The sequence below is a fragment of the Colossoma macropomum genome, unplaced genomic scaffold, assembly GCF_904425465.1.
Source record: "Colossoma macropomum unplaced genomic scaffold, Colossoma_macropomum, whole genome shotgun sequence".
Taxonomy (NCBI): Eukaryota; Metazoa; Chordata; class Actinopteri; order Characiformes; family Serrasalmidae; genus Colossoma; species Colossoma macropomum.
Window position 1 is genome coordinate 35753721 of NW_023494799.1, and position 24920 is coordinate 35778640.

General features: G+C 39.6%; 1 protein-coding gene across 1 annotated transcript; it reads left to right on the forward strand.

Annotated features, from left to right (window-relative positions):
• The first annotated feature begins 4336 nt into the window (after positions 1 to 4336).
• parvab (parvin, alpha b) lies at positions 4337 to 24283 on the forward strand. The gene is made up of 13 exons (XM_036586430.1): positions 4337 to 4684; positions 9805 to 9894; positions 9990 to 10060; positions 12074 to 12176; positions 12274 to 12414; positions 12534 to 12649; positions 12841 to 12899; positions 16326 to 16345; positions 16670 to 16731; positions 16813 to 16881; positions 18291 to 18392; positions 19033 to 19105; positions 21431 to 24283. The coding sequence occupies exons 1-13, from the start codon at positions 4549 to 4551 to the stop codon at positions 21505 to 21507; spliced, it is 1119 nt and encodes a 372-aa protein (XP_036442323.1). The 5' UTR covers positions 4337 to 4548; the 3' UTR covers positions 21508 to 24283.
• Positions 24284 to 24920: the final 637 nt, after the last annotated feature.

A 24920-nucleotide genomic window follows, 5' to 3' on the forward strand; every position in this document is an offset into this window, starting at 1 on the left:
GTGCTGACCTGGCAGCTGCTTTCGTCTGAAGGTGCGAGTGTCAAGTGTGTACAACGTGACCTTACGTTGCCACTGCAGGGATTGAAAACGACCAGTTGAGGAGAGCTTGTGGAGCGTCCCTGGCTAGAACCTGCGGCAGAAAGGTCAGCCCTGCTTGTCGCTCCCTTTTCTTCTGACCTGTGCTGCACACAGCATTGTGGCAGCAAATTGAACCTGGCAGTATTTCATATTTTCATCTGAATAGGCTTATCTCAGGTAGAGGCAAAATACTGCAATACACGTTGCAAAACCACTATTAGCATTCAAACATGAAATGAGGTGGAAATCGCACTGTAATATACAACAGACGTAATGAGGGTGAGAAATGAAGACGCGGAAGAAAGGTGTGAAACATGAAATCATTCTCATTTTCCAAAAAAACCCTTGTAATTCTCAGAAAATTCCCATTCAAGTCGTTCAAGGGAAAAAAAAAACACGTGAATAAGACTACATTTTTCCATTTCAAAATCATAACACAGCAAATGCGATGGACATTCATATTGACCCCAGCCACCATCAATTACCATTCGTACAATGTCGCAGAGTATGAGTCATCTCAATGAAGGCCCTGTCCTGAAAAGTTGGGTCGGTCACAATGAAAAAGCAGAGAAGCAGACTTAAGTAGCGTGTTAGGCTCCATTCAGGCACCTTCCAGTCTGCAAGAAGACTGAGCATAAGATTTCAGAACATAACTGCTCGGAAAATGTCTTCTCTAATGAGTGCCTGGGGCAGGGCCATGTCCATTGTGCTGTTTGTTTACATGGCTTTGTGCGGATAATCGTATCACAGGCAGAGAGAGAGGGCACAATGCTTTTGTGGAGCAAGTATTTCATCATAAAAAAATGACTCGAAGAGGAGTGAGTGACCAATAAAAGCTAGGATGATTGTTAATAATGCCCAAGTATTCTTTGACCACCAAAGCAAGATGAAACCGTGCTGTAAATGATCAAATAGTCATACTAGAAAAGAAGGAATAACAACAGTGTGCCAACTGAGTATCAGACGTCATCGATGGAAAAAGTAACTTAAAGTGAGTCTTCATATTATTTGAAATATTATGAACATTTTACATGGAAGAAACGAAAAATAGACAGTGTATTCACTGTTTGTAGCATGCCTGTATATTTTCTGCTTTATTTCTCATGATCTTGAGAAAGACATGTTTCCTTTGAGCTTGTAATAGGAACGCACTTGCCCATGGCAGGCTAACCTCAGTGAGTTAATTAGCTAGATAAGCACTCGGCTTCTAGCGAGCCCAAAATGACTCGAAATAACCACGGTGGATTTGCTGAGGCCTGGTAAATGGGTTCAAACAAGAAAGTGAAATTTAAGCCAACTTTGTAGCTGATGCTAAATTTGCACACCAAACATGTCTTGGCTGAATGACTTCATTAATGACTGTGCTAATATAATAGCTTGCCGTTAGCACTATAAGCAAAATCAGGTTCTTGATTTGAATTACGTTAAAAAAACCTTTTTACCTTAAATAATAAAAAAAAGTTCACAACTGCAGTGATAAGTCCAGACGATTCATGTTGAATGGATTGCTGATTTTAAAGGCAATACACACAATTAATAGAATGAGATGAACATAGATTTTGTGGAGACCCCACAAAAGCAGACCCCCTAGTGGCCATTCTACCAGCGGAATGGCAATCAATTGAGATATTTTTAATTTCTTTAAATAAAAATAAATAATTTTTTCCTGTAACTTTGTTATCAGACGAACTAGGACGCTGTTGAGTCTCCAGCATGTTGAGCTGCTAGTGAGCAATGGGGACTAAAAGGGGTTGAATGGGGGGAAGGAGTGAGAACCCTCTGGCATGAAAACAGTTCACATCTCTTCACAGAGGTACAACAAATTGCAGCTTTCTTTATATCAAAAAATTGCAAACATCTGCCTCAGTAAAAAAACAGCATTTAAAAGGTTTTATAAATGCTGAAGATGAAAAAAAGTTTACTTATGGTTTTGTAAAGCATACACATTTCCATCAAATGTGGAAATCTATTTCATCAATGTTACTAAAGTGATAAAAAGCCTAGTTCAAGTGAGGGACCTTGAAAACATGAATTGGGGAAACTGCGTTTTATGGATACTGTCAAAAAAGGTTTAAAGGAGTTATCATTAGCTTCACACTGTTGGTTTGTGAATCATTTCATGGCATAGGAACAGGCATCTGATTTAGATTCAAGCTAAAATCTCACTGTTGGCAGATGCCAGGACTCTATCTGTACCCGCTTATAATTATTCACCCAAACAACATGTAGGCCTATGTATTATGAGTCTCTACATTATTAACAGAAAATCTGTCAAGAAAAAACTTTTTGAAAATAAATGTATGCATCCTTTTGCCTCAGGGCAGCATGTCGGCTGACCAACATAACAGCATCCAAAGCACAAGAAGTGCTCAACTTTATTTATACAGCACCTTTCATACATAAAAATGCAGCTCACAGTGCTTCACAATGAAATTAAATAAAACATCAAAATCATGTATGTAAAACAGAAAAAATCTATTGAAAGAGGTGTTTAATAAAAAAGGTAAATAAATAAATAAATAAATAGAAATATGAATAATTAAACACTTAAATACAAAGAACAAATAATAAAATAACATAAAATGATGATGAAACATTAGAACAAAAAAATTAAGAGCTGTCAAGAACCCAACAATACGCAAAGCTAAACAAAAATGTTTTCAACTTCCTTTTAAAGCTGCTTACAGATGATGCCTTACAAATGTTAATTGGAGGTCCAAATTTTTGGTGTGTAAAAACAGAACGCTGCTTCATAAGGCTTTTTAGGTTTCATCAATAATACAGCACTATATTATCTTAAAGATCTTAAAGCATGATTTGGAACATATTCTGTCAGGCGTTCAGGGATGTATGTAGGTGCTAATCCATTAAGAGATTTATAAACCAGTAAATGGAATTTAAAATTAAATTCTAAAAAAGAAGCCAGTGTACTGAAGCTAAAACAGCTGCTACATGTTCTCTACCTGCAGAGTTCTGAACAAGTTGTAGTCTGCCAACTGTGCATTAGGTGACCCAGTGAATAATGCATTACAGAAGTCAAAGGCATGGATCAGCTAATCATCATCTTGCAGTTTGAGAAAAGGTCTAACTCGATAAAGTTTCTTAATGAAAGAATTCTGTTTTTGTAACATTTTCAATGTGAGATTTAAAAATTAAGGTGGAGTCTATAAGTATGCCAAGATTTCTAATCTCATATTTTGATTGTGGAGCCAAACTTCCTAACTGAATTAAAACTTTTGTTCTCTCTCTTTAATGACCAATTATGAGAATTTCTGTTCTTTCTTCATGTATTAGAAACATATTATTCATACAGTTAATGATACTGGACAAACAAGTTGTTAGTTTATTTAAAGCACTTGTATTATTTAGCTCTACAGAAATATATATAATTGTGTATCATCGGCAGAGCTGTGATAACTGACCCCATGCTTTTTAAATAATGTGACCTAATGGAAGCATGTACAAAGAAAAAAGAAGCAGGCCTAATACAGAACCCTGTGGAACACCATAAAGTATATCATATTCACCGGACCGATGCTCAGCTAAACGAAAGTACTTTCTATCTTTAAGATATGTATGGTTTTGGAGGTGCTAAGCTACATTGGTCTATGCTGTTTTTTTTTCAGCAGGGTTTAAACTTATGGCAGTATAACAATATGAACATTTCCACCATAAGATACCATAGTGGATCATTTTAGATTCATGGTTTACTGTACAATAAACCTATCTACTATAAACCACCCTGGTAAAACCATGGTAGAATCCCAGTATAAACGTATTTACCATGATGGCACCACAGTAGTTCATACACTAACCATAATTACTTTAAACCACTGTAATATGGTAGTATCACAGTATAAACATAGTTACCATATGGCACCATAGTAGTTCATGGTTGAAAGGTTAACTATACAATAACCATGGTAACTATAAACCGCCATAATAAACCAAAAAAACACATCCTAATGGTTGTTTAGAGAGATGTATTTTTTAATGTATGCTTTAATTGGTGCCCACAACATCTTGAGGGGTATCTTTTATAGAATGACTGAAGACTCCTTATTGAGAACAGTCATGGTGGGCTCAGGGAGGCCTGTAAAACCAGTTCAGAGCTCAGAAAGTCTAATTTAACATTAAATAAATGGAAATAAATGAATAAATGAAAGTCAAATCGACTCCATCGAGTGTGTGGAGAAATTATTGAGTAATAACCACAGACTAGAAGAGCTAAGAAGGCTGGAAGGAGAAGTAGACCTACTGTCCTCAGACTTTCCCCGTGTTTGGTTTACTTGGGCAGCAGAAAAGGGTGGGACTTGGAGCGGGAAGGCTGCTGGGAGACGGTTCTGTCTGTGGAGGCAGAAATACTCGGCATTCCGCTGCCTTTTTTTTCTAACGCAAGCAGCGAAAAACTCAGCCTGCACATTCCCAGCTTTAGCCTAGCCGCGAAGGGAACCGTTAGCTGCACCGACAATGGCTTCGTCTCCTCAGAAGTCCCCTTCATCTCCCAAACCCCCGACCCCGAAGTCACCACCCTCGAGGAAGAAGGACGACTCCTTTCTCGGCAAACTTGGAGGGACTTTGGCGAGACGGAAAAAGGCGAAAGAAGGTGTGAGCTAATGTGGCTTTACAGGCCTGCGTTCCTCTCCACAGGGCAGCTCTGCGGCCGTAGCGCTTATCGTAGCGAGGCGGTGGTTGTTGAGACTTTTTTTTGTAGCCCACAGATGCTGAAGTGCTGAATAAGCTTGGTTGTGGGACAAGTTGTGATGGTTTCTTTCTGGCTGTTTCTTGTGTACCTGAAAACGTTTACAGTGTCCTCGTTTATACTGCATTTTCCACTTATTTAAACAGTCTGTCAGGGTCCTCCTTGGGAACCGTTAGGGCATCATAGGGTTATGAAATGGCCCACAGTGTCCTAACTTGGACTGCACTCGAGTGTGTGAAGTATCCGAGTTAGCGTGTCCTCATTTGTACACACTCGAAAAAGATTTTCAAGAGTTCTCTAGTAAAGGAAATGGTTCTGTTTAGAACTATATAGCACCTAAATTCAATAGAATTAACCTATAGATTCTGCAAAGCACCAGAAAGGTTTCTTCTACTGTAGCAAGCTTGACATTGTAACAATAGCAGAACCTTCTATTTCCTAAAGTGATGAACCATATAGAATCATATACGACACATTTTCCATCAATCTGAAGAACCATTTCACCACGCAAAGAACCATTTAAGCATGAAATGGCTCTATTTAGAACTCCAGGTTGTGAGTAGAACCCTCCCCTTTACTAAAGTACCCGTCTGTTTTGGGTGTGTAATTCATGAAAGTACGAGTAATAGTACAACATATCCTAATGATAAAGATCTATGCTAATATAACAGGAAATTCTCCAGGATTCTCTTATAATAAATTCAGCAAGTTACTACGGTATATTAGGCTACTACACACATATTATAGATCACTATAAGACAGAGCAACAGAACTATTATGATGAATATTGCTGTTATCAGAAGAAAACCTTGTATCTCCATTTTTCAGTTTTTGACATAATTTGAAAATACCTGTTGTCCTTCACACTGTATGTAAATATTATGACGAATGGACTAAAAGAAATGACCTAAAACGACTTGGAAAGAATTCTGGTTCCACTGACTTGCATTAAAAGTAAAGTTAGTTTTTTCCTCTTCCTGTAAAGTTACCATTTTGGAGATACGAGGTTTTCTTTCGACATATAGCGATATATTATGGATTATTATAGACTCGTATACAGCACCATAGGAATTGTATCGTTTCAATTAGTGTTACTATAGATAATTATTGAAGTAATATTGTGATAACATTGTGTAAATGTAAGATTCAGTGAAGCTAGTAAAAATAACAGGATGAGAAATATGAACCGCTGCATATATTGAAAACCCTGAAGTATCCCGGCTCACTCAGCATTAACCTGACCCATTCATGAGGCTGTAATCAGTGCTCACAAAGCCCGTGTTGGTTTGTCCACTGCACATTTCATTCCTTCAGGCAATGTAGGAGTCACCCGTCCAAGTGTTTACAAAAAGCTTCAAGGCCGTGCTTTAACCTTATATGGAAAAGTGTTGGCCTCTGCCTCCCGAAATGAATCATTGGAGACCATCGCTCTCCTGATTCACTACTGAATAAAAGCAGCTCTTTTAACTGAGCTAACTTCGACATAATATGTAAGTAAGCAAGTACAGTAAAGAGCATATGTTTCTAATTTGCCAGCTGTATTTTCCTTCTACTAAAAACAAATAGGTCTTCAATGGAACAGAGCTTTTCCTAAGAAAGACATATTAGTTCTCCTCCACTCTGCGTACAGCTGAGCCCTAACCACTCAAGCCCGGGCCATGGAGGTGAACACAAATTACTTGGGCTTTATTTGATTCCATCGAGAGCCTCTTTGGTCCCATATGGCTGAAGTATATTTAGTTAGGAGTGTTGAGACATGCAGAATCTATCAGAGAGAGCAATATAGGGAGAGGCACACATGAGGCAAACAAGCGAATCAAAGAGAGGGCTGTACAGGCTTGCGTCTTAAGTTTATACCATTGGACTTATATATGTTATGGACATACATCTGTGTTTTTGTCCGTAAGGTCCTTGGCCTTTGCTGGCACTGAGCTGAGCCTGGTTCAGACTGCTGACGTAATGGGAGAGCTGATTAAAAACAGGATGTTGATGTCTCGAGGGATGTCAGCCCAGAGTTCTGCAGGATTTTCTCATAGGCATGTGAAGCATGGCCCCACTGATTTGCCAACACTGATGAGGTTGTATGACATAGAGTATCATATGGGTATCAGCTGAGAGTGACTTCCAACATGCTGGTTTACTCTGAGACACACAGAGTCAGTTAAATAAGAGATAAGAGCACCACAGCATAACTTTTTGAAGCAAAATAACTGCATAATTTAAAACAACTGGGTGGTTCAAAGTGGCTGGATCAAAAAGTTAGTTAAAGTTAAGTGACCCTTATTAGTCCCACAACGGGGAAATTTCACCACCTTATTTTAACCCATCCGTGCAGTGGAACACCACATACACACTAGTGAACACACACACTAGGGGTCAGTGAGCACACTTGCCCGGAGCGGTGGGCAGCCCTATCCACAGCACCCAGGGAGCATTTGGGGGTTCGGTACCTTGCTCAAGGGCACTTCAGTCACATACTGTCGGCTCTGGATGTGGAACCGGCGACCTTCCGGTCACAAGGCTGGTTCCCTGACCTCTAGCCACGACTGCATAGTGGTGGGTGATAGGGATGCACCGATACCGGTTTTTTTTTTTAGACCAAGCATGAGTACATATTTTTGTAGTATTCGTCAATACTGAGTCCGATACCATACTGAGTAACATACTTAGAGTTAAAATGAAGTGCAATAGCCAGCTATGCTATATTACTTAACGCTAACTTTGACTGAGTAGCGCTGCAGTGGAGAAGAGCTTTAGCTCCCTGTCAGAAAAGCGCTTCTGTACAGCTGTAGTTTTATGTCACAACGGGTATCAAAATGTTGGTATTGGTGCATTTTAATGAGTACTGGTAATTGGACTGATACCAGTATTTCTTTCGATGCATTGCTAGTGGGTAATATGGCAAAATTATCATATTATGATACTTACAGCCATTTTCACGATACATGATGCATAGCACAGTATTTTGACAGATATTACTACGGCACACTGTGGTAGTAAGGCTGCATTGAATTTGAATAATTTTATTGCACTTTTCACATAATGCACTGTGCAGTGAAACTGGGCTAATTATTCTCACTTTATAATGAAACATACAGTGGTTTAACATACAAATTTAACAAAACATTGTCATATTGTTATATCTCTACTGGATAATTCTTACTTCAAACAATTAATAGTCCTGTTTACGTTAAGTTGTATGGGCTAAACTTAGATTTGGGGGCTTGAAAATATTAAGCTGACCCATGAAAATGAAAATATTAATTTCATTAAAAGTATATTATTGGTTTTATTAAATAGCACTTACTGAAAATTAGCTGAAAATAGGGATTTACTGTTAATGAATTTATATGGCCGATTGTGATTTTCTTTATAGCCAAAATGGCCAATAGACGAATTTTTTGGCTGATTCTTATTAGCGATTTTTTGAACCTGAAGTTCACACAAGTGAGGGCCAAATAAACATATGAAACACCTTATCACATTTCCAGTATTCTCTGTTAAGCCATATTACAATATAAATGGCATTTTTGGCGTTTAACAGGTCAAGCTGCCATTTTAAATTTCTAAACAAAACTAAACTTTTAAAGAGAATCTGTCAAATAAAGCACTGCATCGAAGTAAGAGGTGACTGGCAATTTAGCAGTTGCCTCTTTTTTAATTTAGCAATATACAGGGTGATTCAAAAAGATGAATCCGATTTCAAAGCGCCATATTTTTACAACCGTGAGGCACCGAGGAACCAATCACATACCTATTGAAAGAGGGGGTCATAGAGTTTCTGACTGTCAGTATGGCAGTGAACCTCCAACAGCTCAGAGCCTTCGGCATTGGTACCAACAGTTCCAAGAAAAAGGTCACCAGCATCACCAGATCTCATGCCGTGTGACTTTTTTTGTGGGGGTAAGTTAAGGACTCTGTTTATGTGCCACTCCCAACAACACTGGATGATCTCTGAAATTGCACTGAAAGAGCCGTGAGTGCAGCGACACCTGACGTGCTCAGGCGTTGATGTTGTCCATACAGCTGGAGGAGGTTCATATTGAGCCCTTGTAAAATTACATAATAAACTTTATGCTCATTTAAACCATTTACAGTTTACTGCATTATTCTGTAATGATTTACAAGTGAAATAAATCATTTTGAAAGCAGATTAATCTTTTTGAATCACCCTGTGTTTAGAGTTATGAATAATTATGCTACAACATGTTCGTGCAAGTGTAGCAGCAGCATTCAAATACAGCGCGAATGCACTTACCTTCCTCCTGTTATTTATGTCAGAATCAGCCATAAATAAAAATAAAAATAATATGTTGTCCTACTGCTGATGGTGTGTCTGGAGCAAACATTGTCCAATTCCCATCATGCATCCCGAGCTGAGAACATTCAGCTTGGCATCTTATTTTCACTGTCTGTTCTCTACATAACTCCTGTCACATTTTTATATTCAGGATATTTTAAAAATTATTCTGAATTGTACCAAATGAATTTGAGTCATTTCCTAAAGAATTGTAGTCATATAAAATTGTTGTGAGGTTATAAATTTCTGTTCCTGGTTAGGTCACATGCAACTGTCAAACTTTCAGAATCATGAAGTGCTTCTACTTTGTGCTCAGTCCCCTGTGGTACTGAATATGGTAAGATGTGTATCGATTGAAGGCTCATTGAAGGGCTGAGTTGTAGCTCTTTTGTTAACCCAGACGTGTTCAGGCCTGAATGCATAGCATTAGATGTGGCACTCTGAGCAGCCTCCCTCTGCTAAAACCAATACCACATAACTGACCACTAATGATGAGAGGCACAGCCTAGTGCAGAGCATACTGCTGCTAAAGCGAGACATCGTGTGTTCTATTAGCTGTCTCTATTATGATAAAACATGGAGACATAGTATAGGATAATAACTGGTTGAACGTGTTTAATACCAAAATAAGAGCTGACGATATGTACATTGTAATATTGTGTGTTACAGTTATACTGTGGGCTGATCCCAAAGGAAAATCATCATTTATTGATGCTCTTTGCAGTTTCTGAGCTCCAAGAAGAGGGCATGAATGCAATCAACTTGCCCCTGAGCCCCACCCCTTTCGAGCTGGACCCCGAGGACACCATGTTGGGTAAAATTTCACATTGCCAGAGTCAAAATCTCAGTTTTCAACCCCATGTTCTCCAGCTTGCTTTGAAACACTGTATGCACGCTTTGTCCTTAAAGAGGAGAATGAAGTCCGCACCATGGTTGATCCCAACTCCAGAAATGACCCCAAACTCCAAGAGCTGATGAAGGTATCTTGTCTTTATTGTAGTGTGTGAGCTTTATTACAGTGTGTAGCCTTAAGCTGGCAGTATACTTTAAATGGAAAAGGGAAGTCTTTTGGGCCAAAATCACGCTGTAGTTCGACTTATGCCGGCCTTACACCAAACGACTTTTCAAGCAATTTCACTGTCGCAGACAAATTTCCAATGTCGGAGTAAAATCCTGAGAGTCGCATTGTGCTCGCATCATCTTGATCGTTTAGTGTAAGGTGGTCAGGATGGCCGTCTTAGGTCAGTCTTTTTCTCATCTTGACGCCACGACAAAATCAACCATGATTGATATTATTGTAAATTTTAAGTCTTGGCTCATGCAAATAGTGAGGTGCCAGGGGTGCGCAGAGAGCGAGTGAGCGTATACGTGCGGCACAAGAGAGAGAGAGGGAGAGAGAGAGAGAGAAAGAGAGAGAGAGCGTGTGTGACAGCCTGAAATCTCCATAAAAAAGGCAAATCTACTCCACTTTAAAACAATAATCATATTAACTTAAAAAATGTAAACTGGCTGTTTTAATATTTCAGGTTCACTGAATCTAACAGTGATGTAAGGAAATGTGCAGAGGGCTTTAAGAATGGCTTTATTAAAGAAGCATCTCTTTTTTTTCGATCTTTTTTCGTTCGGTTACAGTGGTTTTTTGTGTTTGTTATGTTTTTTCATGGTTTTGTTCATAACACCCAGTCAACAATGCTGAATCCCTGCATGTTTTGTTTATGTGTATATTAAATAATCTTTATGTTAAATAAAAAAGGAACTGCATATTTCTAGGTGATGATCTGTCAGAATATACAGCTCTACAGTGAACTGGGCTGCCCAGCCGACGTATCTTCCCGTTAGTACCACTACAGAGCGGAGAAGGGAAAGGGTTTCTCTGCTTGTAAATTTCCACCCGGTGCATGATGGGAAATAATCTCAAAAACCTAGTTGCAGTCTTGCAAATAGTGACCCTGCGAGATCCCCAGTCTTTGCAAAATCATAGCCTGTGACTAAAAACCTGTGATATTGTCTTTATATGTGAGAGGACATCAGACTTTAGTCAAGTCTTTTCAAGTCTTTTCACAGTCTTCTAGTGTGTGGTTAGCATTAGTACAGTGTGGCGTTTGTCACCTACTTAACAGAAATCCTCATCACTGGATCGTTTGTTTTGAGACCTCTCAATGTGATCGGTCCACGTCACATTTGCCTGCATCACAGCAGAGAAAGAAAATACTAATTATTTATTTGACCTTCATTTTATGTCTGGTTTTGGCTTCACTTACAGCCTCCTCAAACATAGTTTGTGCCTCTAGTGGCGCAGAGTGTCCTGAAAAACACAGAGTTCTTTTATAACTGTGCTTATGGCAGCTGTCCAGTGGTAGTTCCCTTTCTTTTAGTTCAGGGTTGCCTAAACATTTTGTCTCGGAGGGCCAAGGAGTGACTAGCAACTCATTAGCTTTATGTTTTCGCACATCGTCAGTAAATGTGGAGGTTTGTTCTTTAAATACTATGGTTTCTTTACATACAAGGCAGTGAAAGAAATTGACCTCAGTGGTCTTTGTATCTCCTCTTGTATCTCTGCCTATTATGATCTGTTTGTTTGTAACTCTTAGCTATGTATGTGTCGTTACATCTCCACTGCAGTCAGTGACAATTATATGGTGACAAGGGTTGTAAATTTCATTTTATTTTATTACATAACATGTTTTGTTACTGAACGTGCTCTGAAAAAACATTTTTCAAAGAAAAATGAGAAGCTAAAATAAGTTCTTCCATTGGCTGAGTTAGTGTGGGGTTTTGGGCAACTTTCTGGTGAGCCAAATCAAACATACTTGCGTGCCACTCTTTGGGCAGTCCTGCTCTGTCGTCATTTAATCTATACTGCCAGCTTTAAATGCTACTGCACACAATATATGAACTTCATTAAGAGAGAAAATTGTGTTGTAAGTCAGAATAAATATAAATCATGAATTGATTGATGTCATTGAGATGCCATTTGATTCCCACTGACGCAGGTCCTCATCGACTGGATCAATGATGTTTTGGTAGGCGAGCGGATCATTGTCAAAGATCTGTCCGAAGACCTTTATGATGGACAGGTTCTTCAGAAGCTCTTTGGTAATACCCTAAAAAATTAACCGTCCTGTAGCTGTATGTTGTTTTCTCATCTCTTTCATCTGAACAAGAAGGTTGTCCTTTTGCTATCGGTTTTCAGAGAAGCTGGAAGGAGAGAAGCTCAATGTTGCTGAGGTGACACAGTCTGAGATCGCCCAGAAGCAGAAACTTCAGACAGTTCTGGAAAAGATCAATGACACCCTTAAAGTGTCCTCCAGGAACATCAAATGGAACATTGACTGTAAATAGCTCCAGAATCCGTTTGATTATCCAGTTGGATCACGTTTAGTCAGTAGATTTCTGTTCAGCTCTAACAGCATGTGTTTAGAATTGCCTTGACCTCTGTTGTCTGTTCCTCAGCGGTCCACGCTAAGAGCATAGTGGCCATACTTCACTTGCTGGTGGCCCTGTCTCAGCACTTCCGAGCTCCGATCCGTCTCCCAGACCACGTGTCCATTCAAGTAGTAGTAGTCCAGGTACTCAGGCAATTGTTTCCAGGTAGCTTTTCATGTAGAATTTGTAAAAGCGTGAAAGCTTTGGAGCAACTCGGCACAACATGGGCTTGTTTTCAATTACAATGGGAAGCAAATGTGTTGTTAATGTCTTTTCAGCTTTGTCCTTTATTCCTCATTTCTGTCTCATTTATTATATTCTGTCTTTCCCACAGAAACGCGAGGGCATACTCCAGTCTCGGCAGGTCCAGGAAGAAATTACTGGCAACACAGAGTATGTCATCACTGTTGTACTTTTCTCTGTCAATAACTGGACACAGCTGTGCAAATGAAACTGGATCTGCTAATATCTTCCAATGGACCGAATTAGATTCTCCTGAAAAAGATGTTGAATATGGGTAGCATTGAGGTTGAATATGAGTGCTTATACTTGCAGAGACATTGGCAATTAAGATTAAGCACTGGAAGTCAAAACTAATTGCTCAAAAGCATATTTAGAAACTGTTCTGTTGTTTGAAGTGTTTGATCTTTTCTTTGTACTTGGAGGAAAATGACAGGATATTTCAGCAAGACAGTGCGAGCTTCTCACGTGTGCAGATTAAGGAGTGAGGAAATTCAGTTAGAGACGGCACCAGGTATCAGTGTTGGGCTGATATCAGCAGGAAATGCTGGATTGGATATCGGAGGGAGGAAAAAATTAATCTTATCCAATCTAGCCTGAAATAGCACCCACTCACAGTCACATTGTGTGATATGATGTTGTTAGTATGTATTTCAGTCTGTGGGATCGTAGAGTGATTGAGAATATTAGCCTTTATAGCCTTTTTTGGTGCTCAGCTTTAGGTCGCAATCACAATAGACTTCAGCAGTTTGTGTCGCCTGGTGAAATAGGCCTGACCAAGGCCTGACCGGAAGATTAACAATGAAAAAATCCTCTATTTTGGTGGAGTTAGAAAGCTAGCTAACTCAATAAACATAAATGGCACATAAAAGCACAAGAGCAAACTTATTATAAGTGTAATATAGATAATTATATATAGATAATTGGTGTGGTTGGCGGTAGGGCTGAACGATTTTAGGAAAATATCTAATTGCAGTTTTTCTGACTAATATTGCGACGGCGATTTAAATTGCAATTATTGTCTGTAAGGTTATACGGTTTTTTTTTGGCCAGGAAGTTCGGAATATCCACTTTTTCTGGCTTTAGACTTGACCCCTGAATGTAGTGCGCCAGACTGCCGGTAAATTGTGGTTGTGATGTCACAACATATGGAGGTTTGGCTGCCTCTGATTGGTTTAACTCATCTATAGGCAGCTCACAGGCTCTGTGTTCTTTGGTTAAATTTCCCCACTTAAAACTTAACACAGTGTTTTTTACAATATAAGCTATCATTTAAAAAAAAATGCAGCCCTTGCGATTTAAAAATTACGTTCTCTTACATCACGATGTCGATTTTTAATCTTTCAGCCCTGGTTGGTGGCAGTGGTTGACTGGTGCATGCAGCAGCTTAGCCAAGGAGATAACATAGCAGTTGGAAGCTGGCCAATTCAACTACCCTAAAAACAGTCAAAACACAAAAGTAAAGATAATAATACAGCCTCTCGACTGACTGTATATCATGTAGTCTATCTGTTGTGTTTATTTATAGCCAGTGGGAACGAAATGTTAAAACGCACTGCTAAAGTGTTTCCTCAGTTTACTTTCTTCAGTGCTGTTGTTTAAATTCCCACCCCATTCAGAGATCAGCGCAGCCAAAGTAATTGCACTATTGGTCAAGGAGTTCAACCAAAGTTTTGTAAGCAAAATGCATTGTCTCCAGATTTTGCAGATGCTAAAGTATGACCGATTCATATGTGAAGGGCTTCAAGTAAAGAAGAATTGAAAGCTTATTCATTTTTAAAGAAAACATTGGATTGTTATTTTTTTGCGAAACTGTTTGAGAATGTTTGGGGAAGAAAAATTCAACCTCTGTACATGGTCTGTGGACAGCAGTGAAGAATGCCCGTGTAGGTTTTTTAGATAAAAAAATTATTTATGTATGACAGAGTGCTGTGATGTGGTCATTAAGACTAGAGAAGGACCTCCGATTACTGTAAAACATTCTTAGTTTCTGTTTCCTATGTTACCATTTATTTTTAGTGTGCATCAATGAAAAAAACTTTGAGTTATTGTTTTCGGCTGCCAGACTATTGCCGAGATAAGTATCTATAGCCAAATTCAGGGGCCCTGATTGTTGGAAGCATTGAAAATGGGTCTACTGTGCAAGACCTGGTAGACACCAAAACTGCCACCATCAGATAAACAGCACTTAAAGCTTTCATCTTTTGAGAGAGACAAGAAAATCAAGCTCCACTCTTACTTCAGATCTGAAAAAATCAACAGACCATCCTTCCACAGTAAGAAGACAAAGCAGCGTCTGTCTGAAAGGATGTGGAGCTGTCAAGACGTCATTACTGAGGGAAGGAAATAGGCAAAATAACAGAAAACCTGCGAATTAAACAAAGAAGCTGGACTAGACTTGACCATGGACCAATCCAGACATCACCATCACTGAATGTGTTTAGGATTACTTGGATTGTGAAAAGCAGAAAATGCAACCAACTTCTGAGACTGAACTTTGGAGGTGTGGAAAAATGTCCCTGCAGATTTCTTTAAAAACTGAAAGCAGGTCCCCTGAAAAAACTGAAGCAGTAATAAAGGCAAAAATTGGACACAATGAATACAGAAAAAAGCAATATATTTTAGATATGTACATAAATATCTGTATATAAATATACATTTTTTGTTTTTTCCCTGAAGCTGAAAACTGAATAACTTAATTTGACTGGAATTTAAATAAACAAAGGGGAGTCTCTGACTTTTCTATACTCACACAAACATACAACCCTAGCAATATAATATTTGCAGCGGACATAGTGGAAAATCGGTGGCCCTGGTTGTTGGAACCTCCAAGCGTCTCCGGAGTTGAAAAGTGAGAAATGCGCAGTGACATGCCAGACCCTGGGGATGGAGGGGTGTTTGGACGGTGTGGAGCTGGATCCTCATGCTGATGAGCAGCTTTGCGGTGAGATGGGCTTGAGCAGCACCGTGGCTGTGCTCCTGCCAGCGCTGCGCTGCTGCCCAGCCCAGCCCAGCTCTGCTCTGATTAATAGCGCTCCAGTGGGTGCAAATCACCTCCCCAGATAAGGCCGAGTGCGGGGCTCTTGGCTGCTGCAGGGCACGCGGACAGCAGCTGCCCAGGCATGCCTCTGCCGGGGCAGATTTGAGCGTGAAGGCGAGGCGCTGGTGGGCAGATGTCCACCAGGCCTGCATCCTAAAACCCAACTAACATTTGAGCGGTTTGCGACTGGGAACACATCACCGGCCCTCTCCCCTGCTAATCTTTTTGTTTGCCTTTCAGTCAGGACTCCCTTGATTACACTCTTCACATTCACTTTTTAAAATATAATGGCCTGAATGTGGGTCACACTCTCATAACTACATAACTTAGTACATATAAGTTTCACTGGAGTTAACAAATAAATTATAGTGGTTAGTGAATAATAAGACTTAAGATGAAAAACTGAGTCTATAGTTTAAGTGGTTGAACTAATATATTACTGTTTAGTGATGTTATTTGTCTAATTTTGTGTGTTTCAGACTTTTATTTACTGATTATCGGGTCTTTTTTCTAACACACTTTTTCTTTGTGTCTTACAGGGCACTTTCTGGAAGGCATGGTTTGTACCTCTCTGTTGCAATAATGCAAACCTAAATATAACAGTTTATTTCATTAAAGCAATAGTTCAGCAAAAAATCAGCAGTTTTTCCCACCCTAAGCCTAGCCAATGATGTTTCTGATGCTGTATGATTTATTGTTACCTATGAAATGGACAAGAATACATTACTAGCAACCATCTTGAAGAATGTGCTTTTGCCTAAGTATTGCTTTAGCATACAAAAAGGTGGATAATTAAATAATTTGTCCAGTTTGGATAATTTAGCTGATTTAATATTGTTGATCAATTAAACATGTTTGCATGCACTTCTTTCTTCTCACTCAGAGCGTGATGCGTTTGACACCTTGTTCGACCACGCACCAGACAAGCTGAATGTGGTTAAAAAAGTAGGTGCACTTATTTCGTTCTAATTTATTGTGGGACATTGCTACTGAAGGCCATCTCAGACGATCTGGTCTCTCCTGCAGACTCTCATCACGTTTGTGAACAAGCACTTAAACAAGCTGAATCTGGAGGTGTCTGAGCTGGATACGCAGGTAACTTGTTCAGAAAGAAATACATTGATTTGCTATATAATAGAAAATATATATATATATATATATATATATATATATATATATATACACTTTACAGCAGAAGGAAAAACCTCTTAACTTTTAATGGAAGTTAATTTCTGTTCACACACACACAATCACACACACGCTATATGGACAAAAGTATTGGGACACACCTCTTAATCACTGAATTCAGGTGTTTCATTCAGTCCTATTATCACAAGTTTATATAATCAAGCGCTTAGCTATGCAGTCTGCCTTTACAAACATTAGTGAAAGAATGGGTTGTTCTAAAGAGCTCACTGAACTTGAGCGTGGTGCTGTAAAAGGTGCCATCATTGCAACAAGTCAGTTTGCAAATTTTTTCCCACCTAGATGTTCTATGATCAACTGTGAGTGGTATTATTGAAAAGTGGAAGCGTTTAGGAATCACAGCAGAGCGGGTCACCGAGTGCTGAGGAGCATAGTGCATAAAAATCTCCAATACTCTGCTGATCAATAACTGCAGAGTTCAAACCTCCTCTGTCATCAACATTAGGACAATAACTGTGCGTCAGGAGCTTCATTTCAGGGTTTCAGTGGCCGAGCAGCTGCATGCAAGCCTTACATCACCAAGCACAATGCCAAGCGTTGAATGGTGTGGTGTAAAGTGCCGTTACTGGACTCTGAAGCAGTGGAAACGTATTCTGTGGAGAGAATATTCACGGTTCTCTATCTGTCAGTCTGATGGAGTCTGGGTTTGGCGAATGCCAGGAGAACGTTACCTGCCTGACTGCACTGTGCCAACTGTAAAGTTTGGTGGAGGAGGAAACGATGCAATGGGGTTGTTTTTCAGGGGTTGGCCTAGAACTTTTAGTTCCAATGAAGGGAAATCTTAATGCTTCAGCACCAAGACATTTTGGACAATTCTATGCTTCCAACTTTGTGGGAACAGTTTGGGGAAGAACCTTTTCTGTTCCAGCATGACTGAGCCCCAGTGCACAAAGTGAGGTCCATAAAGGCCTGGCTGTGTGAGTTTGGTGTGGAAAAATTGACTGGCCTGCACAGAACCCTGACCTCAACCCCATTAAACACCTTTGGGACAAACTAGGATGGAGATTGCGAGTCAGGCCCTCTCGTCCAACATCAGTGTCTGACCTCACAAATGCTCTTCTGGATGAATGGACACAAATTCCCCCAGAGACACTCCGAAATCTTGTAGAACCTTTCCAGAAAAGTGAAAGCTGTTACAGCTGCAATGCCATTAAAATGCCTTTGGATTCAGAAAGGGATTTATAAAAGCTTATTTAGGTGTAATATGTAGGTGTCCCAATACTTTTGTCCATATATTGTATATATCAGAGAATTCTAGGCTTGAAGTTTATATGCTTTATGTTGTTTTTTGCCACTAGTTTGCTGATGGTGTGTACCTGGTCTTGCTGATGGGACTCCTGGAGGGGTATTTTGTTCCTCTCTACAGCTTTTTCCTCACCCCTGAAAATTTTGAACATAAGGTAACACAGTTCATTCAGTTTATTATAATTTTCTTTGCCGTTTTTCCCAGTTTTCTTCCCAATTTTAGTTGTGTCAATTTCACCCACTTTCCCCATTGCATGATACTACCAGTACCATGAGTTTGATGGTTCACATGTGAAGTGCCATCACGTTTTCGAACTGCTGCCACACAATAGTTGGTTTCCCAGCCACGGACGGCTGTAACATCACCGTAGATCGAGCTTGCGATCTCCTCATAATTGGACCAACGCTTGTGCTTTACTATATTTTTTGATGATTATTATCCAGCATATCAGTTCACTGGCCTGTTCCATAACTGTAAATTACTTAGTGATGCTTTGAGAACTTTATTTTTCATTGATAACGCTCCAGTACTTGCAAAAGTGGTGACTGAATGAAGGTAAAATCATGGATTTTATAGGACTCTGAGTGTGTAGTCGATCATTCCCTGTGTACTTTATTCAGTAGGTTCTGTTTGAAACCAAGGACGTGCAAACGCAGCCTCAGAAGGAAACTAAAGACTTTCATTACATTATTGTCAATTCCTTGAACCATTTTTGCCCATAACTTGCAGTCTGATAATGAAGGTTTTTCTTTATCACCACTGTGCTTACATTTATGCTGCATTCTGTATTGTAGGTGCACAATGTTTCTTTTTCTTTTGAGCTGATGCAAGATGGAGGTTTGGAGAAACCAAAGCCCAGGCCAGAGGGTGGGTGTCATTTTGTTCCTATGATTACTTACATCTGTAGTTATTTGTCAAGCAAAACGCATATCCAAGTACCGTAATCGGTTCTAAAGGACTTCATTTGCTCAGAAATGCTAAGCCAAGTTGCCTGATTACAAACGACTGTAGTTTAATCTAGTTAGTGATAAGTACTGCCATGTGTATTTGTTGAGCACTTAAAGTGTTCTTTAATTTTGCTCTCATGCTTCGGTAAATGTGAAGCTAATCACCACATGAGGCTGCACCAATTAGCTTTGATGTAAACGGTGATTGCATGCTGAATTTGATGTAAACAGTGATTGCGCTGCAGTTTTACTGCACTTCAAATGGCTATGCGGAATCATGAGTGTCATGGAGCTTCTGTTTAGATGCAGAGGTGAGGAGAATCACCTAAACCCATACGCAAGTAAAAGTGTTGTTCCTCCAGTGAAACATTGATTCCAATATAAATCAAGTAGCCTAATAAAATTGAGTAGGCATAAACAGAATAAGGGCAAAAAACCTCCTTGACTACTGAATAACTCATCGAACTCATCGAGGCTGGCTTGTAAGACTTGAATACTCAAGTACTCATTACGCTAGTATTTGGTTCTCTAGGTAATATTCAAAAGCTTTGTCTTTTTTCAAGCCACAAAAATTGTAGCTTAAAATAGATTTAATCAGCAAAGGGCTTTGAATGAAACCGTTATTGTAAAAGTATGCAAAGGTTTGTAAAATTAAGATTATTTCTATAAATTAAAATTAATTAAGATTTTCTAAGTGAAAGTTAACACATCCTCTACCGTTAACTAACTTAACTATGGCATTGTTTTTGCTAATGTTCGTGCACAGTTTGTGTTGATTTACTGAGTTTACCATGTTGGGGAAAAAATAAAACATAATATTTAAAATGCTGTAAGTTTTGCGTAGGTCACATTTTATGTTTACTTAATTCAGCAGATAAATAGTATGTTCTCTGTAGAGGTTGTATTAACCTTTTCAACTCCTTGGGACCACCGGTGGTTCCAAAACACACTTCGTCACATTCTTCATAACTTTCATATTTCATAAGCTACGTTCAAAAGGTGGGGGTCGTATGAGAGCTGTAACTGTCTTCTTTCCAGTCAAATAGATGAGTAATTTTAAACCCTTATAATAAAAGAAGCTGAACTCACAATTTTTTTTGTCTACTGAAAGTCGACCCATTTTTCCACAAATCTGGGCTATAAACTATAAACAGATGGCGTCTCTTCAGTGATCTGCTCTGTAAAAATTATTTTTATAAATAATACAAAGAGCGTCTAAGATTTTTGGCTTTCAGCAGTAAATTGTAAGCATATAGTAACGTGTATAATCATAAAACACGTTCTGTTAATTTGAGGGGAGCGTCTGCAAAAAATAAATAAATACATACATACATACATACATCATCTAAACCGCTTATCCTTCTGGGTCGCGGTGGGGTAAATAAATAAATAAATACATAAAATAAAAATTTACATTTATTTCATGCACTTACCGAATAATTTGACTTATGATTTGGTCATGTGAATTCAGATGGAACAACCAAAATAAACCCTGGTGAATTTTCACTTGAAGTAACAAAACATGGAATTTTCTTATGATATGTAAATGGAAAATGTAAATAAATTACAGCTGTTTATTCGAGTGCGTCAAAAATGTATAACAAGCATTCCTGAAAGGCTTGCCTCACAGTGCAGCTGCACCACTTTCTATGGCTTTTGAAGCTGAAAGAGCAACGACGACTGTAAATGTGGGCCACTTTCAAATCAATCAGAGGTTTAGTAACTGTAACAACCACAACCAACCTCTAACCAGATCTGGTTTGTCTTAATGTGACATTCAGTAGACCTGGTTTGTTTGTTTTTAATGTGTAGAGATGGCATGATTTTATTATTATTTGTCCAATACTGATAACGATATTGAAACCTAGGGCATTGGCCGATACCGATCGTATGTTTTTTTCTTAAAAAGAAGTCGTTCACCCTCTCCTCAGACTGTTCTGAATGCAGCTAACCTCACGAGAAAGAAACAGAGAGTGAATGCAAGAGGAGAAACGAGTGCTGCACGAAATCTTCTGTGTCAAAAAATCACTCATTAGTTGTTTTGTTGGGTCTCATCAGGCACGGGTTGGTTAGCAGACCTCTATATCGACCCAACACCGATACCTGGTGTTGAATCAGTGCCATCTCTAGTACCATGTCTGTATTTTCTAACGAGGGAGTACTTTGCAGTATCTGCTGAGCTGATGCCTTAACTGCTCCTGTCCGCACTGTTTTGTCCATCTTCATCTCCTGTTTGTCCTCACAGACATTGTCAACTGTGATCTAAAGTCCACTTTACGGGTCCTCTACAACCTCTTTACCAAATACAGGAGCGTGGAATGAACAGAAGACCTGCACAAGACATCATCGTTCCACATCTCTAAGCGACCAAAGAGCAGATATCCTTATCAGTATTACATGAGGTTATTTTAATGTGTAGATGAGCTTTTTCTACATGTCTTGAAGTGTGGTCTGTATTTATTCAGCATTTTATAAAACTCATTTTTCAAAATTATATGCTTTTTATTTTAATTTGTCATTGTAATACAGACAGCTGTGAAGGATTGACAGCGGAGCTAAGTATTATTGTGTTTTTTGTGTCATTCTTATTGTCTTATTGCGTCTGTTGATCAGCTGTTATTGTAATATTTTATGTCACCTCGTTGGATTTTTTGGCGTTGTTTGGAGATAATATCAAGCCGATTTGAAATCCATGTCAATATATTCTCATTTAAGAGAGATTACTAGAGGTGCTGTAGGATCTGCTGTTGAAGTATTTCGTTTGACGCGACAGAAAAATTCCAAATGTGCATTTGCTCATATTTTGCGAAGGAAATCATTAAGGTCAAGCTTTGTATCAAATTATGGAATGGAGTTCTGTTACAGAGTAGCCAGAGGTTCAAGGCGTCTCTGAAGTAAACAGACCAAATTAAGTGGTTCAAACTTCGGACATTGTGTTGCTGAGCCGGATTGAAGGTTTTCCCGTTTATACAAAAACGTCTATAGATTGGAAGTAAACGACATATGAAATTGCTTTCTTTTAACCCTCCCGCCCAAAGGGCAGTCACAGAATTCAGACCGCGCGGCGAGGATTGCTACTAGTTTGAGAATGTAATGTGGGTGTTCGGGAAAAGAAAATGGATTCCCTTGTGCGGTTTAATTTGAAGGTCGCAGCAATCGTTTGTTTCACTGTTGAGGCTTGAATGCGGTCTGCGGGCCCGCTGGGCCCGGGGAAACGCGAATTCCTGTCTTTCAAACGGCTCTCACTCTTCTTATTAACCATTAATCATTTTATGCGAGCGTTCTGCGTGTACTTTTGGAGGAGGCTGGATAACAGTAAAAAATAAATTGATCTCAGCGTCTTAAGTTGCTGACAAAGCGGCGCAATCACACTTAATAACTTTGGTGACAAAGTGGCATTTATTTAACCTTCCCCAAAAAAAGGCTTGCTAAAAGGCAGAGTAGTGTTTAATTTAGTGGCTGAGACGCGTGGCGGTCAGCTGCCACGTCCCTGATGAAATTTGTGTTTGGTCGCGGCCCTCGCGTTGACATGAATGGTTCCTTCGAAGGCTGGGAGTCGTGAAAAGGAGAGGGCACATTTTTTCCTGCATGTAATGTCATACAGCTCGACGGTGCACAATTATACCTGACAAGGTTACAATAGAGGCTCCGGGGGATAATTGAAAGTGTGGCTCTGGATCTTTTAGGCCGCGTCGTGTTCGTCCCGTTCCCTTGAACAAGCCGTCGGCTGTGTATTTTCTAATTTGCGGCAACTTTTTACTTTTGGCTCAGGCGAGTGACAAGCGAAGGGACTTAATTAAGCAGAGTGAAAGAAAGAGAGACGCCCTGCACTTGATGCACACAGTGCAAAGAGTTGCACACAGACTCGAACGTGGACTCACGCAGAATCAAACGTGGACACAGCTAGCCTGAGCGAATTGCAGGTTTTGTCTGTTTGTCGGCCAGCTTTTTTTTCATGCCTCCAAATTGCAGACTTTTAGCGCGTGGTGGAACAAAACAGACCATCAAATGAGGCGTTTGTGAAAAAAATCTGTCATATTCTGTGGGCGCGCATTAAGGGCCGGTGTTAAATGTGAAATTTGGCGCGTTTAGGGGCAGTCGCTGACAATCGCCTTTCGATAAAAACCTTTGTTCTGCCGCATTTTCTGCCAGCCCCATTATGACTGGAACCAGGAGGATTAAGAGAGGAGTGCGACTTCATCAGAGAGAGCTGCCTTTGAGAGGGTAAAATAACAGCAATGACCACCTGTGTAATCGAGCGTCCAGCGCTAAAGGTGTCCTGAATAGCGACGTTCCCTGCCATTAAGCGGAGCAGCCGCAATTACCTTCCCCGGCGCTTCCTGCTTAGCCGTCCCTTCATGATATCAAACAGGCTCGGGAGCTTGATCTCCAGCTCTGCTCAGTCTCAACTGCTGTTTACTCGCTCATACAAAAGGGGACGGAGACAGGCCGCTCAAACAGCTGGTAAATGCTCGGCTCTGCGACCGGCGAGCGCCTTAGCCGAGCCGTTATTGATTTGTACTAAAGATTCTGGTCATTACGAGTAATTGATTCCTCCATCGTGTACTCTTAGCAGTGTCTTTAGAAGACTATTAACATGCCTCGGGCATTCATTTACACCAGAGAATGCTTTTTCCTGCATTGATTAGAGCGTCCTGCCCCTGCTATTAAAATTTTCTATAAATGACTAACATGAAGGAGGAAAAAAATGGGAATAGGATTTTTGAGGGATGGAAATGTTCATATTTTGGTATATGGCTGCATATATAGATGAAATGTGTGCATAGCTAATATGTAGTTACTATTACATGTCATTGCAACAGTAACTACCACTGCGTGTGGTTACCAGCACATGCTATGTACTCAGAAGACACCATTTTAATCACTGACTGTTGCCTTTGTGCCATGTTTAACACCCCTTTGCCACTAATGTAATCTGCTCTAGCATCTGGTCTTAATCTCATTTAAAGGATCAGTTATGCCAAAATCTGTATGTCGCTATAAGACACCTTGGCCAGACTCTGAACTGGTAACACAGTTTGCTAAGTCTATGTGATGCACTATGCTATTTTATCAAAAATAAAAAGGTTTTGAGTAACACTGTTGTTACAAAATGTATTTTTATATGTACGTCTGATGTATGATGATGCATCTTAAAAAAAAGGAGAAAGAGGAGGCTGCATATGTGCTGATGTCCCATAGTCGTGTATAAATTACGTTTTATAAGTCATAAGTTAATGAGTCAGAAACCGCCCTTCATTTCATTTGCAGTCGAAACAGCCGTTAAGTACAAGTTATTTGTTTTTTTAGGGGATATTGTGCAGATTAGATGTGTGATAACTCGCTTGCATAAAGAAAGGGACATTTAAAGACCAAAACTGTCACCATCACTTAAATAGTTCTTAAAGCTTTCAGCTTTGAGAGAGGAGAGAGTCCAGTTCCACTTTGGCTTCAAGAAAATCTGTCAATGGTGTTTCTGTCCATCCCTCCACTGTGAGAAGACAGCTCAGCGCTATGGGTCTGAAAGTGTGTAGCTGTCAAGAAGCAATGGACTGACCACCCCAGAGTCCAGACCTCAACATCATTGAATGTGTTTGCGATTACTCGGATCATCAGAAGCAGAAAATCCATGTTTTGATGTAACATGGTTTATTAATGTGGAACCGATGTATGCCTTAGAGCTAAGTACATTAAAAGCATTTTTTTTTGGAATATATGGTTTCTAATAATTTTTA

Coding starts and splice junctions, on each gene's coding strand:
- parvab (XM_036586430.1), top strand. CDS start 4,549: ATGGCTTCGTCTCCTCAGAAGTCCCCTTCATCTCCCAAACCCCCGACC. Junction 9,895..9,989: donor CCCCGAGGACACCATGTTGG/GTAAAATTTCAC, acceptor TTGTCCTTAAAG/AGGAGAATGAAGTCCGCACC. Junction 12,177..12,273: donor GGTTCTTCAGAAGCTCTTTG/GTAATACCCTAA, acceptor ATCGGTTTTCAG/AGAAGCTGGAAGGAGAGAAG.